At 43.4% G+C, this 16912-nt stretch overlaps 1 protein-coding gene across 43 annotated transcripts in view; it reads left to right on the top strand.

Moving 5' to 3' along the window:
• NEDD4L (NEDD4 like E3 ubiquitin protein ligase) overlaps window positions 1-16912 on the top strand; it is a 367516-nt gene that overhangs the window by 201155 nt on the left and 149449 nt on the right. For 37 of the 43 annotated variants that reach the window (XM_077974731.1, XM_077974729.1, XM_077974725.1 and 34 more), the window contains 3 exons: window positions 4202-4283; window positions 7672-7710; window positions 10738-10791. In XM_077974731.1, the coding sequence (XP_077830857.1) occupies window positions 4202-4283; window positions 7672-7710; window positions 10738-10791 (175 nt within the window). Of the gene's footprint in view, window positions 1-4201; window positions 4284-7671; window positions 7711-10737; window positions 10792-13912; window positions 15457-16912 lie in introns of those variants that run through there. The other 6 variants (XM_015122075.3, XM_077974717.1, XM_015122071.3 and 3 more) reach the window with 2 other exon arrangements.

The following is a 16912-nucleotide window of genomic DNA, read 5'->3' as shown; positions in this document are numbered from 1 at the left end:
CACTTGAGATCAGTGCAGTCCTGCAGTCTCTCTATTAGAACTGGAGCAGAGGCCCAGAGGAGAGAACTGAATTTTCAGCACTGGATTCCATGTTGAGAATGAAAGAGACAATAATTGAAAAGCTTTTCTTTTGGAAATTTTGCAAAATCAGAGTGGGTTTTTGACCAGGATTTCTTGGTGACCTCTCCTGAGAGAGCAGGTTCCTGAGGATTTCCTGCTGAGTATCTTGGCATCTGTCAGACTCCTTATGACTTCATTTTAGTTCAGGGAGTCTGTTTCCTAGCCATTGATTTCATGCACAGTTCCTGGCATGTCTCATATCTCTAAAGCGATGTCACCCTTGTATTTTTTTTTCAGATGTAATCTTTTATGTGACAGTGAGGTGTCTTACTTGTAAGTAAACAGCTATAACCTCCCAAGTGGTTTTTCTTCTGGATTTTATTTACTCAGTGAAAAATACTGAGGAACCTGAGATCCTTCCGGGTGCATTTTGGTGTCTGCCCAATCTTGACGTGGATTTGGAGGCCAGGCTCAAGGCTCAAACTTCTTGTTGGAATAGCACTAAATCATTAGGATCCCCTGAGGACAGACAGTACCGGCCATCATTATTTGGTAGGCCCTTGCGCACTTACACACAAATGCATCGTCATGAACGTGGAGCAGAAGAGATTCTAGGGCTCCGTGTGTAACGGCATAATTTGTCAAGAGGCCCAAGACCTGGAGCTGGCATGGACTCCCTCTCCTCCTGACCCAACCCACCTACCTGCCACATCAGTTGGCCACCTTGTTCTTTTGAGTCCACCTTTGGATGAGCAGTCAATCCTTTTTGATTTATGCCACCTCTCCATTCAGAGCTTTCTTACTCTTGGGCACAGAGGCCTTCCAACGGGTCTCGCTGCTTGCTGTCTTACCTCCTTCTAATGAATATGATCATGATTCTTCTGTATTTAGACAACTCCACAATGAGGATGATGATGGTGGCAGCTAACATTTATGTGTGTATGTATGTATTTAGAGACGGATTCTGACTCTGTTGCCCAGGTGCAGTGGTGTAATCTTGGCTCACTGCAACCTCCGCCTCCTGGATTCAAGCGATTCTCATGCTTCAGCTCCCCAAGTAGCTGGGACTACAGATGCATGCCACCACACCCAGCTAATTTTTGTATTTTTAGTAGAGACAAGGTTTTACCATGTTGGCCAGGCTGGTCCAGAACTTCTGACCTCAAGTGATCTGCCCACCTTGGCCTCCCAAAGTGCTGAGATTACAGGCGCCTGCTTCCACGCCCAGCCAGCAACTAGCATTTATTAAGTGCTGACTATACTCCTGTCAAGCACTATTATAATTTGTCTTTCCAATGGCCTTTTTATAAGGGAAGTACCACTATTATACCCATTATGTAGATGGTAAAACTGAGGCACAGAAAGGCTATGTAAGTTTCCCAAAGTCATGTACTAATTGATGAAGAGCCAGGGTTTGAGCTCTGCAGGAATAGCAGACTCCTTGTGGCCATTGAGCCGGGACTCCCTCTCCAGCTGCCTTTTCTCCCTGAGCCCTCCTGACCGCAGCCATGCCAGGCTTTTTAATGTTCGGAACCCCAACTCCAGCCAATCACTGGACCTCTGCCTGTGATCTTTCTGCCTCGTGCCTCCCGGTTCTGTGTGTGCCTTCAGACTCCTATCTGGCAGTGGTATCTGGATGGACCAGTGCATAGAAATCACATGAGACACTCCATAAATGTAGACTCCTAGGTCCTGACCCCGGAGATTCTGATTAGCAGATCTGAGGTAGGGCCAGGTGCCCGGATTTGCACAGGAAGTCAGGGACCCCTGCTGCTGACTGCTGTTTTCCCGGATGCTTGGCACACTCTGTCACAATCATGTTTTCATTCCTCTGTGCTCCATTCAAATGGGTAGGGACAGTGTCTTTTGTTTCTGTAACCTGTCTCTTTTCTTGGCATATAGTAGGCACTCAGGAAATAGAAGGTTGCTTGAATCCTAGTACCAGTTTACTGTCTCCTTGGAAAGGCTGAAAGGAAAAATATGATGTCTAAGCAGCTTCACTAAGAGAAAACAAAAAGTTTGTAAAATAGAATTTGCCTCCTAATCTACGTGTTCTCGCACAGCATTGAGCTTCCTAGAGGGTCATATTCATGCTAGCCCTGAGTTGTATCAACAGCAGCCCCTAGAATGGTAACTTGATGCCACAAATGAATTCTGGTGAGCTTCATTGTGAGTAAGATTCCCAGTGTGACCATCTCTACCCAGATCCTGTGGGACCTCCATATGAATAATGAGGAGGCATGGAATATGTAGCATGCTGCAGTTGCCTGGCACCCAGTGTGTACTGTGAGGTCATCAGTGTCAAATCAGTCATTGTAGCAAGAGTTTGGAGTCAAAAGGAGCAACAGAGAACCTCAAACATCTCCTAAGAGAGGAAGCAAAGAACAGTTACCTTGGCTGTCATTTATGGGGCTTTTGTATTGTATGTTTGGAATGGTGCTGGGTACTAGTATTAATACATGATTTTCTCTGGTCTTTGCAAAACCTGCCTGAGTTAGGAATTGTCATTCCCATTTCATTCATGAGCAGGCTGAAGTTAAGAGTAGTTAAGTACCAGCTGAAAGGGAGGAGGAGCCTGAGAGCAATCTGGGCACCCGTTTCCCCCCTCCTCTTATTGATGAATAAATGAATGAGACAGGGTCTGACTCTGTCGCCCATCCTGGAGTGCAGTGGCACGATCTCGGCCCACTGCAGCCTCCACCTCCCAGGCTCAAGCAATCCTCCCACCTCAGCCTCTGTAGTGACTGTGACTACAGGTGCATGACACCACACGCAGCTAAAATTTTTTTATTTTTTTGTAGAGATAGGGTTTCGCCATGTTGCCCAGGCTGGTCTTGAACCCCTGGGTTCAAGCGATCTGCCTGCCTCAGCTTCCCAAATGGTTGAGACTGCAGGTGTGAGCCACTGCGCCCAGCCCTCTCCTTCCCTTGAGCTTACATCCTACTGTCCTGTAGCCAGCTCCAAGACGTTGGCCTTTGGTTCTGTCTTCAGGCTGAACTCTATTTCAGGAAGTTTCTTAGTCGATCTTTCATAGAGTTGATCATACCTTAGTACCTACCTGGATGAGCACTCAAGATGTTACGTATTCCCACCTGACTTCTTTATTACTGCTGGAAGATATGGTGTCCCACACCCAAGGATCCCACCCACAGTCCCCAGCTGCATGTGTCAATTACTGTGAGCTATTCAAGGGATACAGACTGAGGTAAATGAACCACCAGTGGAAGAATGTGGATGTTTTATTACAGGAAATGCTTAGCTCTTTATTGCAGTTATGTAATAGCCGGCAATCATGACAGCTGAGAGGCATAAAAATGAGAGGTAGCAGCAGAGTTTATGGCATTCTTTATAACTGGGGATTCTGTATGTGCATGTGTGTGCGTTCTGCACGCATCTCCACAGCACATTCTCTGGAGGTAACATGACCATCAGGCCTTGAGCTCTTTTATAAGCAACAGATTGTGGCTGGACATTGAAAATTTAGTTTCTGTAGCTAGAAAATACTCTTTTCAAATGCCATCTAGAACAGTAGTTCTCTGAGTGTGGTTCCTGGGTCAGGAGCCTTGGCATCAGTAGGAACGTGTCAGGAATGCAGATTCTTGGGTTCTACCTCGGACTGAATTCAGATTTTGGAGTGGGGCCCAGTTATCTGTGTTTTAATCACCCCCTCCATCAGGTGAATCTGATATGCTGAAGGCTGAGCCTCACTCCCCTGGAAAGTGACTCCTGTAAAATGGCAGGTGTTGGATCGTGTGAACAGTGGCTGTTTTACCTCCACTAATTACCTAGACGCTAGGAATAAGAATATGGATAAGACCTAAACTAAATTTTCTAGCTGAATTTTGTAAAGTCTGAACAAAATCTGTGTGCCTTTTAATCTTTCTTGTAATCTTTTCAGAATCTGTCTTTAAAATTATATATATTTTTTGGCTTCTAAGTAAACATTATTGACACTGGTTTTGATAGGAACTTTACTCCAAGTGTATTGACTTAGTAGATATGTTAAAAAGGTTATTGCTTAGTTTGTGGAAATAATACAAGCTGAGACTTTAACTGATATTTGCATTTTCATTTAGGTTCCACTGTTTTCTCTTTTGAATGAAAAGTATAATCCTATTAAATCTGAAATATTTTCTTACAGTGATCCGTACGTGAAACTTTCATTGTACGTAGCAGATGAGAATAGAGAACTTGCTTTGGTCCAGACAAAAACAATTAAAAAGGTAGGTGTCGATTTTAACCAAACTTCATTTAAGTCATAATTTAATCCAATTATGCACAGTCATGTGCTGCATAACGCCCTTTTGGGTCAAGGATGGAGTACTTACACAGTGATAGTCCCATGAGATTATAATGGAGCTGCCGTATACAAGTGCATCACTTTTATCTTTTTTCTTTTCTTTTTTTGAGATGGAGTCTCACTCTGTTGCCCAGGCTGGTGTGCAATGGCACGATCTCAGCTCACTGCAACCTCCACCTCCTTGGTTGAAGTGATTCTCCTGCCTCAGCCTCCCGAATAGCAGAGATTACAGGCTCCCACCACCATGCCTGGCCAATTTTTTTTTTTTTTTTTTTTTTTTTTTAGTAGAGATGGAGTTTCACCATGTTAGCCAGACTGGCCTTGAACTCCTGACCTCAGATGATCCACCTGCTTCGGTGGATGATCCACCTCCCAAAGTGCTGGGATTACAGGCATGAGCCACTGTGCCCAGCCCACTTTTTATCTTTTATACCGTATTTTCATTTTAAGCATCTTTCAGTATTAAATCTAGAAGTTTTCCAAGACTTTTCAGTACTAACCCAAGATAGCGATTCAGGTTTTTACTTAAATGCCTACAAAAACAGTATCCTAAAAATGTCATAAGTTGTAACATTTTTTCTTGCACAGAATACAGCAAAAACAAGGATTTGTTTTTGTCTTTGTATGTTTCACAAAGAAACTTAAAGTAATTTAAAATACATTTAATGAAATGGAGCTGTTTGTGGAATTGGTAGGCACATGAGGAATAGTTTAACTTGAAACAACTACTTCTAAAGGAAGCAAAATACTTGGTTAGCTACATGGAAACAGAGAAAATATATTAATAATAAAGCTATACATGTATGTATATATCTTATTTTCCTAATTTTTATGTACGTGATTTCATTAAAAATTTGTTTCCATAGGTATGTCTTTTAGTTATTTTTTATTTATTTTGAGAGGGAGTGTCACTCTGTCACCCAGGCTGGAGTGCAGTGGCACAATCTCGGCTCACCGCAACCTTTGCCTCCCACATTCAAGTGATTCTCCTGCCTCAGCTTCCTGAGTAGCTGGGATTATAAGTGTGCACCACTATGCCCGGCTAGTTTTTGTATTTTTAGTAGAGGCGGGGTTTTGCCATGTTGGCCAGGCTGGTCTGGTCTGGAACTCCTGACCCCAGGTGATCCGCCCGCCATAGCCTCCCGAGTGCTGGGAATGCAGACGTGAGCCACCATGCCTGGCTGATAAGTACGTCTTAATTTGCCTATCTGCATGTATTCATAGACATATGTAGTATATATATGTAAATATTTTTACCCTATATTTGGAGGCTTTATTCAAGATGCATGTTCTCTATTTAAAATACTTGGCTGGGTGCGGTGGCTGGTGGCTCTAATTCTAGCACTTTTGGAGGCCGAGGCTGGCAGATCAATTGAGCCTGGGAGGTTGAGGTTGCAGTGAGCCGTAATCATGCCACTGCACTCCAGACTGGGCGACAGAATGAGACCCTGTCTCAAAAAAAATAAAAAATAAAACAAAACAAACCCCTTTCATCTGTGCTTTAGTATTATTCATGGGTTACTATGATTTTTTTCCTTACCACCTTTAGAGGCGGGTGCTCAGGTAGTCTAACACTTTGCTGAACATTTTCTGGACAGCATGAGTGCTTCAAAAAAATTGTAACTGTCTTGCTGCCATGCAGGCGGCCAGGTCCTTTTGTGTAAGGAACCATAACTGCAGTGTGTCCTCCACTTGGCATTGGGACTGGCATTAAAAATCTGTTTTGCAAACAGGAGCCAGTATTTTGATTAGCAGGGAGGATGCCTGCGAGGGACGGAGGCCATTGTTCCCTGTGTTAGGCGTTGTTGCTGGTTCAGTTTCTAGGCGAGTGGGGGCTGTCTAGAAGGCTCACCAGGAAGGCAGCTGGGAAACTTGATTGCCTGCTGGATACGGAGCCAGGACCAAAGCCGGTGGTGATTGGGGCTATTGCAATGTATTTCCTTCGAAAGGGAGGTCCTCCTTCTCCCTCCCTTTCCACGGTTGAGGGTGTAGCCCCGTAGCTGGGTTTGCTCTGCTTCTCCTGCTGCCCACCTCCTGGTTCGTATGCCTTTGCTGCATTCGTCATCCTCCTCTCCTTGTGGTGTTGTGACTGGGGTTGGTTCTTCGTTCGTTTTGTGCTCTCCTGTCTTGTTGCTTTCCTCGCCTGTCATTTCCCATGTGCATTTCCAGGAAGCTACCCTCGGGGACTGCAGCCTGAGGCAGGCCAGGCCTGCTGCTCCACTCCCCTCCCCTCCCCTCGCTCATTACCATCCTTGGCTTCATTCACACAGGAGAAAAGCATGAACCCCATTATTTAGGATTGAATTCACTGTGGAGTTGTGGGTGGGGAAAGTGCTGAATTTTTTAAAAAGCCGGTTCAGTGTTGTGTGAGCTCTGTGTTTCCTATTTTTATGTTGCAATCTATTGATTTTTTTTCATCTCCCTGAACTGATCTATTAAAGGAAATAGATTGATGAAGATAAGTATCATTTTGACTAAAAATATCCGTCGCTGTTGGTGAAGTGATTTTTCAGTCTCCGATTTTTACATACAATTTTTAAGAGCTGTGTTTAAGAGGCTTATGCATGTGCAGATGCACAAACACACATGTACAGTCTTCCTTCCTAGAACGTGCGTCGTCTTAGTTTTGGGGGATATCTGGCAGTCCTTTCTTCTGTGCTGAGGACAAAGGTATCCTTGCCATCTCCTTGTGAGATGTATATTTAAGGAGATAGAAAGATGAACAGATGGATGAATGAAGAGGAAGACTGAAGACAAGTAGTTTTTAACCTTGTTATTTTTGGAGAAAAAAAAAATAATACACTTTTGGTTTATATTTGGTCTTTTTTTTTCTTGTTATAAAATCTGATCCTCAGTATTGCTCTCTATAAAATGTTAAGATTTCAATATTTATATAAACAATGAACGTGTTCAACTTTCCCCCACCTGCTTCATTACTCTGCAAAACAGATTTGTAGCAGGTAGAGGGAAGTCAACAAAGTTCATTTCCTTCTTGGTAGAATAATCATATCAATGCTAATTTCTTGAAGGAATTTTTTAGATTTTCACAATGACTCTTTCCAAGCCTCTGATGTTTTTCCTTCTGGTGATAGCAGCAGTTTAAGGTTTCATATCTATGAAGCATCTGTTTCATAAATACATTCCCTCCCCCTCCAGTTTGGTTTATATGCTAGTCTCAAATAATTGACTAAATGCTTCTCTTAGCTTTCTTTAATCAAAAAAATGTTTAAGCAAATATGTAGACTGTATTATACTAGTAACTGCTAATGTTTGAAAGCCTAAAAGATACTACAAGATAATTTCTTTTCCAGACGCTGAACCCAAAATGGAATGAAGAATTTTATTTCAGGGTAAGTTTTTCGTTGTTTGGTAATAATTGTTATTGATACATCCAGGTTGACTATCACAGTCAGTTCATCTTGAGGAAAAGCTCTTAAATTTTTAATGAGAAATTCCTTTTAGGATGGAAAAATAGGTAGCCTCCTAATGTGTCCCAAAATTTGAAAGACTAGAAGTAGTGGTCACATAATCCGGACTTGTTTCATTGAGGAGTGTTTTGGAGATGTCAAAAGAAAATTATCCAAACACCATGTTTCATCTTTTGAACTCAAACCTCTCTTTAAGAAACAAGATAAAATATCATTTATGGGAACGGTTTAATTCTGTGAGATGGGTTATGAAATATTTTAGAGTAAAACACTAGAGGCAACATGATTAAAAAGAAACATAAAACTTACCAATTATGTTCTAGTTAGGAAAATTTTGGTAATTGAAATATTGAGTGCATATATATGTGTATAATATAAAATTACTTCTGGAATCGAAATACGGTGGAATTAGGTAAGATTTCCTCAACCTTTTATATTTAATATTTAGAATAGGTATATGTCAAAATGACTGAAATATGTGAATTAGCAGAGATTTCTGCTTATTGAGCATTTGTGGTTGCTGTGTTTTACTACTGAAATTTTGGAAATATTAGACTGCTCAGCTATTTAATTGAAAGAAAGGGCTTTCTCTTCAAAACGAAGGTACCTTAATTATATAGTGGTGATATTAAAAACTGCTTGCCTCCAGAAATAATCCAGGTCTTCTGATTAGTGCAGATTTCCAAAGGCCAATATTGCCATGAGGTCCATTATAATTGGTCCTGATTTCTTCCTCTCAATCGCAGTAGTATTTTTTGTGCTCCAAACTTAGACTACTACATACAGCATCTGCTTTCTATTATGTTCAGAGCTGAAATATGGCACGGATATTTTCATACTTGGTGAAATCCTATGTACAGCCTCTACCAGATGTATTTGAAATTACCCTGTGGAGGACTGAAAAAAAAGCTAATAGGGGCTGATAGATGCTCTTGGCCTTTAGTTAACTCTCAAATACAGCTTTCCACTTGTGAACCTCTAAAGTGTTTAGACTCCTTTCAGTGGAACACTGGCCACAATTACATAAATGTTAGTACATCCCATACTTTTTTCAACTAATCTTGGCAGTAGGCACATTTAAGTTTTATTTTAGTTAGTTTTTCTTAAGGTTTTTTTTGTTTGTTTTGTTTTGTTTTTTTGAGATGGAGTCTCACTTTGTCACCAGGCTGGAGTGCAGTGGCGCGATCTCAGCTCACTGCAACTTCTGCCTCCTGGGTTCAAGTGATTCTTCTGCCTCAGCCTCTCCTGAGTAGCTGGGACTATAGGCATGTACCACCACGCCCGGCTAATTTTTGTATTTTCAGTAGAGACAAGGTTTCACCACGTTGGCCAGGATGGTCTCGATCTCCTGACCTCGTGATCCACCCGCCTCGGCCTCCCAAAGTGCTGGGATTACAGGTTCTTAGCATCTTTATATTTATTCATTTTATAAATCTTTGTTGGGTGCCTACCATGTGCTAGCTCCTGCCTGTAGCCTGTGGTCGCATTAGTGAGCAGTGCGACCCTTCATAGAGCTTCTAAACAGAGAGCAAACTCCGTCTGCTTGTTCTGTCGCTAGGCTGCAGGCAGACCACAGGACCAGAAGCACAAGTTGAGCTACCTGTGCTTGTATGGTCAAGTGTTATTTCATGGGTTCTCCACCATGAAGCAGCGAGGGCCTAGGTCACCTCCCTGGCTTTACCATTTAGAGCCTTAGTGACCCTGGAAAGGCCACCTGAGGACTCTCAGTCTCCCTGGGATCCTTTATCTCTTACATAGGAGAGAGAACGCTTGCTTGGAAGGGTTGTTTCCAGGATTTGCATGCAATTATGTAAATGAGAACATGTAGCTCTATGTCACACACATGGTTGGTGCTTAGTAAATCATACCTGAGTTTGGAAGATGATATGGGCCATTTTGGTGAGGTTTTGGTAAAGAAAAGGAAGCAAAAAGATATTGAAAGCCCAGTAGCTCTGACACTGCCCCACAGTTCCAGGTCTGTCTCATGGTTCACAGCCTAGGCTCTGGAGACAGGCAGCACAGACCTAGTGCAGGTCCTGGTTGCCCTACACATTAGCTGTGGGCTCATGGGCAAGTTACTTCACTGAACCTCAGGGTCTCGGCTCCTCATTTATAAAATTGCGTGATAGTTATATACCGTAGGATTGCTGTGAAGATTAAAGGAGATCATAGATTGTTGATATTCAGTAACAAGACAGTGCCTAAAAAATAAGCACACAGGCTGGGCACAGTGGCTCATGCCTGTAATCCCAGCACTTTGAGAGGCCAAGGCATGCAAATAGCTTGAGCCCAGGAGTTCAAAACCAGCCTGGGGAACATGGTGAAACCTCATCTCTACAAAAAAATACAAAAATTAGCCAGGCATGGTAGTCCAGGCTACTCAGGAGAGTGAAGCAGGAGGATCAATTGAGCCTGGAAGGTTGAGGCTGCAGTGAGCCATGATCATGCCACTGCAGACCAGCCTGGGCAACAAAACAAGACCCTGTCTCTGTCTGTCTGTCTGTCTCTCTCTCTCTCTCTACACAGACACACACACACACTTGTAAGCTATTACAATCTTCTTCATTATTTTTATCATTACTATTACTGCTATCAGGCCTAAGAAATATCCTCAGGAATAGACATTTTTTGATCTACAGTCATGAGAATGCCTTGTATAGAGGTTAGGAACTCTTTAAAGCTATTTACAACTATCCTTTCTTATTTTAGAAAAACAGCTAAGAGTCTTTTCTTCTTTGCTATGCCTAAATTCGGGGCAGTATAATATAGAAATCAGTAATAGGAAATTTGATTTAGTACACATAGAATTTCCAGAACAGTAGGATAATTGTTCACATTATACAATTGAGCTGGGCTCATTGTAAAGCAGTATTTTATTCTTTCTGTTCCTTACATCGCTATTCGAATGATTCCTGCTCATTTAAAAAACACTATTTATGTTCCTTATAGGTAAACCCATCTAATCACAGACTCCTATTTGAAGTATTTGACGAAAATAGACTGGTAAGTGGATGCCTGTATTTGAATTTTGCTTCATTTTGTATTAACTGGATTTTCAGAGCAGCATCTTTAAAACTTTTGTTTATGTTGCACTTATGACAGTATATGTGCCCAAAAAGAAGACTGTTTTTGTCCCACTACTAGTTTGACGTTCAAAATCCTAACAAATACTTCTATGTTGCTAGGATACAAAATGTATTTGTGTGTGTGTGTGTATTTTTATTGCAGTTAATGTTAACGAAAGTCACTGGTGATAGTATCAGCCCGTATGCTCATGCTCTAATGTTGGGAGTACAGAACGGTAGGCAGATCTCTAAAGAGGCCATCAAGAATGTAAACAAACTTTACTCAGTTTTTAAATGAAAGCCAGACCCTAATATTGGGATGCATTCAGTAGCAAATCTATGGTAATTCTCTCTGGAAAAATAACAATCTAATTAATCGTGTATAGCAAAAAGTGAATCTACATTTAGCAGGTAAAGTCAAGCTGTATTTTAAAAGTGGTTGCTTTCTCAAGAGAGAACCTTAGAACGTACCTTTACAGAACCAAAGATATGCCTGAGGCATATAACACATATAAAGTAACATTTTATATATAGATTGATATATATATAATATGTTTATGAAGATCGATACATAAATAACTGATATAATTATGATTTCATTTTGTTTTTATTTTTTACTTTTTTTAGAGAAAGGGTCTCCCTCTGTCACCCAGGTTGGAGTGCCGTGGTACAGTCATAGTTCACTGTAACCTCAAACCCTTGGGCTCAAACAGGCCTCCAGGATAACTAGGACTACAGGCATGAGCCACCGTGCCTGGCCAGATTTCATTTTAGAAATGGACTTTATGAAGCGCATTTTGCTTTCTTAACTAACTAAAACGTGTACATCAGGTAGCTGTGAACCAGGTGTTCCAACTATGAAAATGAGCACTACCATGTTAAGTCCCTAAGGTACCTTCAGAAGTGACGCTATAATTCAGTGCAGTCAGTCATTCTCAGATTTACCCTCCCTGAAACTTGTATGGTATGTTGACTGGTTCAAAGGTGTTCTTAAGAATCCTTTCTGCAGAATTCAGCTGAAACTCCAGATTTTTTAATAGCTGGATGTTAACAGAATATTTGAACTGGAGGAGCCTCATACAATAACTCATTTAACTCCTGTTCTTCTAGATGAGAAGAACCAGGTCTAGAGCCTTTACATAAACACATCAGTCAGTGGAGGTGCCAGGGGCTGACCTGCTGGCCTCCTAAGTCCCAGCCCAGTGGTGGTTTGATTGGTATTATTCTCCAAAAGAGAAAACAGATTCTGGCCTACCATCCTAGTATATTTTCCATTAAAGTAAGGGATGTTGGGTGATGAACAATCCTACAGTGTAACTAAACCACTTTTGTTGTATGCATAAAAGTACTTTCTTGTGAGATTGAATGAGAGATTCTGCTGAGGGTGCAGTTCTTGTCTCTCTATCTCTCATCCAGTGAGGACCAAGTGAGTTAGGCAGTATTGAGTAGTACAGCAGTACGTTCCTGGAGACACGGGTGTGTCTGTAGACTAATCCTTATTCTCCAATTATTGAGTATAATATCTCTTCTTTAACATGAGGAAGGGGTCAAATTTGAGGAAAAACGGCTTCTTGTTTGATGTGTTTTAGTTCATTATTTTCTTCTGTTAAGAGAAATTTACTGTTAAAAAATTGTTTCCCATTTCTGTATCTGAAATAATGACTGTAGTTGAGGTGATCTTGCCCTGGGTCTGAAATTATGCTTCCAAACCAAAACTTTTAAGAAATCTTGTATGAATACAAGCTGTATCTGAAAAATTGTGTTTTATAATATTGATGCCTAGTTTTGCCCCAGGCCATCTGCAGTGTGGTTACTATGCAAAGAATGCTGGTGTTGCTGTTTTGTTTTTCTTTGTTGGCTATTAACCCAGCGGAGACAATATGTGGCTATGGTAGTACTTGGAAGTTCTAGCATTACACAGACTAGCTTCCATTTCTCTCTAGAGGTCATTTTTGGCATTTAAAACACATGCTTTTAGAAAACAGATTTGGATGTATGTAAACACAGGGTTAATCCACCACACCCTGGATGCTAGGGCTATTGACAAAGTCATGCTTTGCAGATTTTAAAATAAACTTTTTGTCACTCTTGCAGCTTGGTATTTTCCCCTCCTATTTTTTCACCCCCTCTAAATAAACCTCTTTGTTAACTAATTGGTGTTTCTGGATCATAGAAAATAGTGAGTTTAAAATACAGCATATTTCCAAGCTAACTACAAATCTGAGGACAGTTTTTCGACTGTGCACCTTTCCTTCCATTTCTTAAGTCTTTTTTGGTCCTTTGCAAACATGGCAAGATTCCATATTTGTGTCCCAACTGTGGTAATATTGCTGACTTCGTACTGGAAAGCAGTCAGCTCTAGGCAGCATTTCTTCTGCATGGTATTTAAGTTAAATTATTACCACACACAAAAAAAATCCACATGCACTCCCTTCTTCAATTTTCCTTTTGTTTTTTGTTGTTATTGTTTGTTTTTTCGTTGACGTTTTCTTTCCTACCTGGCATATGGGAGACAATGTTTTCTCCAGCTGGGTTCCTTTTCTCTGGTACTTTGGTGTCTGCCAGTCATGTGTGAGCTACACACACGTATACACCTTTTAAATGAAAAATGCTGTGATAGCAGGAGGCCAACTGGGTGTGTAGCACGTCGCGCTCCCTCCCCTCCCTTTAGCTATTTTGTTACTTGTAGATCCTGGTCTAATTATTTAGCATTAAACGGACACTAACTCTGTGGGGTGTGTAATCGTATTTATAGTACTGTTTTATTAGTTTGCATTCCATCCTGGTAGTGTAGTGATGTCATAAATAACAGAAACATGGTATCCAATGCTTGGGAAGGGGTTTACCCGGTGGCCAAGCCATATTTTACTTGTCGTTATTCCATGTGTGGTGGGAGGTGGGGAAATACCGTGTGTGCTGTTAAACATGCCAGGTCCCTGCACAGGTTAGACAGAGTCCCAGCGCTGTGCTCCATTGGGAAAGAAATGCCCTGTGAATGTGATGTGGTTTAGATTTATAGCAGCGTGGCTTGCAGTGTGTTTGCTGCCTTAGTCAGCTGTGAGAGCGCCCTGCTGGGGCCACTCCTTTCTGATGGAAAAGCAGCAGCTGGGAAGGTGCTGTTTCAGGCTCTTGCCGTTTAAAAAAAAAGAGCGAGTGGGGGAAAACTCCTCTAAGTCCAGAAGCTGGCATTGGAGGGGGAGAGCGCGGTCATGTGGTTCTGGCCACCCTACCCTCTGTCACAGTGTGGATGAGAGCTTTTTGCTCTTATCCAATCATGCCTGGAATGCCGCTTGCCACTTGGGTTATTTCTGCTATCTGTCGCTCCTGGTGCCGCAGTGCTAACAGTTTGGCAGATGGGACACTTTTTCTTGGAGTTTGTGTCTTTGGTTTGTGACTTCTGGCAGTGCCGGGCCTGTTGTTGCCGCTCGCCCTCGCCCTCCTGGCCCCCCTGGTCACCATGGCCCATCGGCTTCGGTTTCATTTTGGCTCTGGTCGCAGCAACACAGCCCCCGAATCAGAGATCCTAGACCAGGAGAGAGAAGACGACTTCTTCATGGCATTCCACACCCTACCACGGAGGAGCAGCCCGCACCCCTTCGCCCAGAACGTAGGGGAGGATGGCGACGGAGGCCTGCAGGGAGGCGTGGGCGCGCTCAAGCGGAGCTCGTCCATGTTCATCCCGCAGCTCCTGACCAGCATCGACGCCCGCCCCACGTGCAGCTCCTCGGTGCAGATCTCCCTGCAGCGCAAGGCCGCGGACGGGGCCACGGATGGGTGCGGGCCGCCCGAGGGCGCCGACGATGGGCCTCCGTGCGCCACGCCGGACCCCGGGGACCAGGCCTCCGCCACCGCCACCGCCACCACGAGGGCCTCGCCCCAGAGCGGTTCCCGGGAGCCCTCGCCGAGGGACACCCCCGGGAACTCCCCTCCGAGGGCAGCCCGGGACCCGGGGCTCCAGGTCAACGGCACGTGCGGCGGCCGCCGCCGCGTGCGGTGCCCTGGCCCGGTGGACTGCCCCGAGGAGGCTGCCCCGGGCCTGCGCATCCAGCACCGCGCCTCCAGCGCCGACGTGCGCCAGGTGAGGCTGCTGCCCCTCGGCCCGGATGGCCAGGGCGGCCCAGCGGCGGCAGAGCCCAGGCGCTGGTCCCTGCAGCACGTTCCAGATGCTTCTGGAAGCTCCGGGAAGCGGTGTTTTGTCTTCCAGTTGCAGCAGCCCCAGCAAGGCGCTCTGGGGTCAGGCAGTGACCTCAACTTTGGCTTCACGGGCACAAAGGGGGACAGGTTGGTGAGGTATCCCCGCATTCGGCTGGAGAGGAGCACCTCGTACCCCACGCAGCCCCGAAGCGAAAGAGGGAGCCCCACGGAAGATCGGGGAGCCCCGGAGGCACCGCCTCGGGCTGGCAGGATGGCTCCCGAAATCCGCAGGACGAACTCCGCAGAGAGGACTCCGCAGGGCCAGGGGTGCACATTTAAGATCAGGCAGGATCAGAACGCGGGGCAGCAGCATTTTAGAATTCTTGTAACCCGGGGGCCGGAAGAAGCTCCCCAGAATCCCGAGGAGAAAAGCGCCAAAAGCCCTGTTTCCACGGGAGCTGACGCCACGGTAAGTTCACGGCTTGTTTACATGTGTTTACTGATTTCAACTTCGATGCTTACTCTGCGGCGTAACCAAAATAAACCTCACCCTCTGTCCCGGGAGTTTCCCTGCTTCAGGCCAGCGGATCTGAATGTTTGGCCGAGTTCTGGCACGATGATTTGTGGTCCAGAGTTTGGTGCGCAAAACACCATTTCTGCAAATGTCTTCTGTAGGTCCTCAAAGTCAACCAACTTTGTCTGTTTGGGAAATCCAAGCAGAATACCTTCCCCCTGCTTTTATTTTTCTGAATAGAAGAATTTTGAGTAAAATTTATTACTTTAATCTGCCAAAAACCAAGTCAGTGCCCCAACATGTTGATGGTGGAAATGCATTTAAAAAGCTGCTTGCAAATATAACCTGCGACAATACTTTAAAAACAATCAGTTCTCGGAAAGGTGAGGATATTGCAAAGGACCTGAGTTTCGTCTCTTAATAGTTAAAGAAGGTGAATGTAAAGTTTGGTGAAATATGATTATTTGTCATGGCCTTTTTGCTGAGGGGGTCAGGTCAGTCGTTGTTATATAATTCGCTTTGGGTTTTTTTGTTGTTTTTTATTTTTTTTGTCCCATTAAGTAATACTGAACGAGAGTAGTGTCACTTGTGGCATAGCGACATTACTGTCCCACAAGTGACACTACTGAGATACTAAGAGATGTGTTTTTAAAACAACTGGGTTATGGCCCAAGGCTAGGGGAAACTGACGGGGACTCATTAATGGTCAGATGGCATGCCGTGCAATTTAACACTGTCCACTTGAGTGTCCAAGCCGGGGATGCTGTATATAGAATAGTAAGTACCCTGTCTCCAGCTGTGGAAATAGACGCCTTAGAACAGATTCTGGCCTTCCTGTTTCTCTGTTCCTGATCGCTCCCTTTCAGTGAAATGGAGTACAGGGAGACAGCTGCACACTCCATCCGACCAGGCATATGATGACTCTGCAGCTTTCGTAGAGTGGGATGAAAAGTTTAATCAGTTCGGTTTCTTTTACTAGTAATCACTAGCCAGTGAGTGCTTTCTCTTAAAGAACAAGCTCCTTATATTTTGAATTGGATATTTTTTTCTCCTGAATTTCATGTGACTGCCAATTTGAGGATACGATTAGTAAATGTCTAGGGGACTTTTTGTTTGGATTTCACTTGTGAATAGTGATTTAGAAAAGTGAGTGTCTGAGTATTACTCTAGAATTGTATTGTCTTTTATTGCTTTGTGTTCAGAAATACGTTTCGTGTTTTAAGTAAACTTTATCACTCCTCTATCATTGGTTGTCATCATTTTGAAGATACAATCAGATGCTTAATGAAAATTTGTTTTTCTTCATCTCTTTCTTTCCATGTATCTCCTTTCTTTCATTATCTCAAACTCTTCTGTTGGAAAACAGCTAAGTGCTTTGCCTTGGTCGGAACCTATACCATATATTACACAA

The sequence above is a fragment of the Macaca mulatta genome, chromosome 18, assembly GCF_049350105.2.
Source record: "Macaca mulatta isolate MMU2019108-1 chromosome 18, T2T-MMU8v2.0, whole genome shotgun sequence".
In the NCBI taxonomy this organism is placed as follows: Eukaryota; Metazoa; Chordata; class Mammalia; order Primates; family Cercopithecidae; genus Macaca; species Macaca mulatta.
Note: the sequence above shows the minus strand (reverse complement) of the source record. Positions and strands in the feature narration are given on the sequence as shown.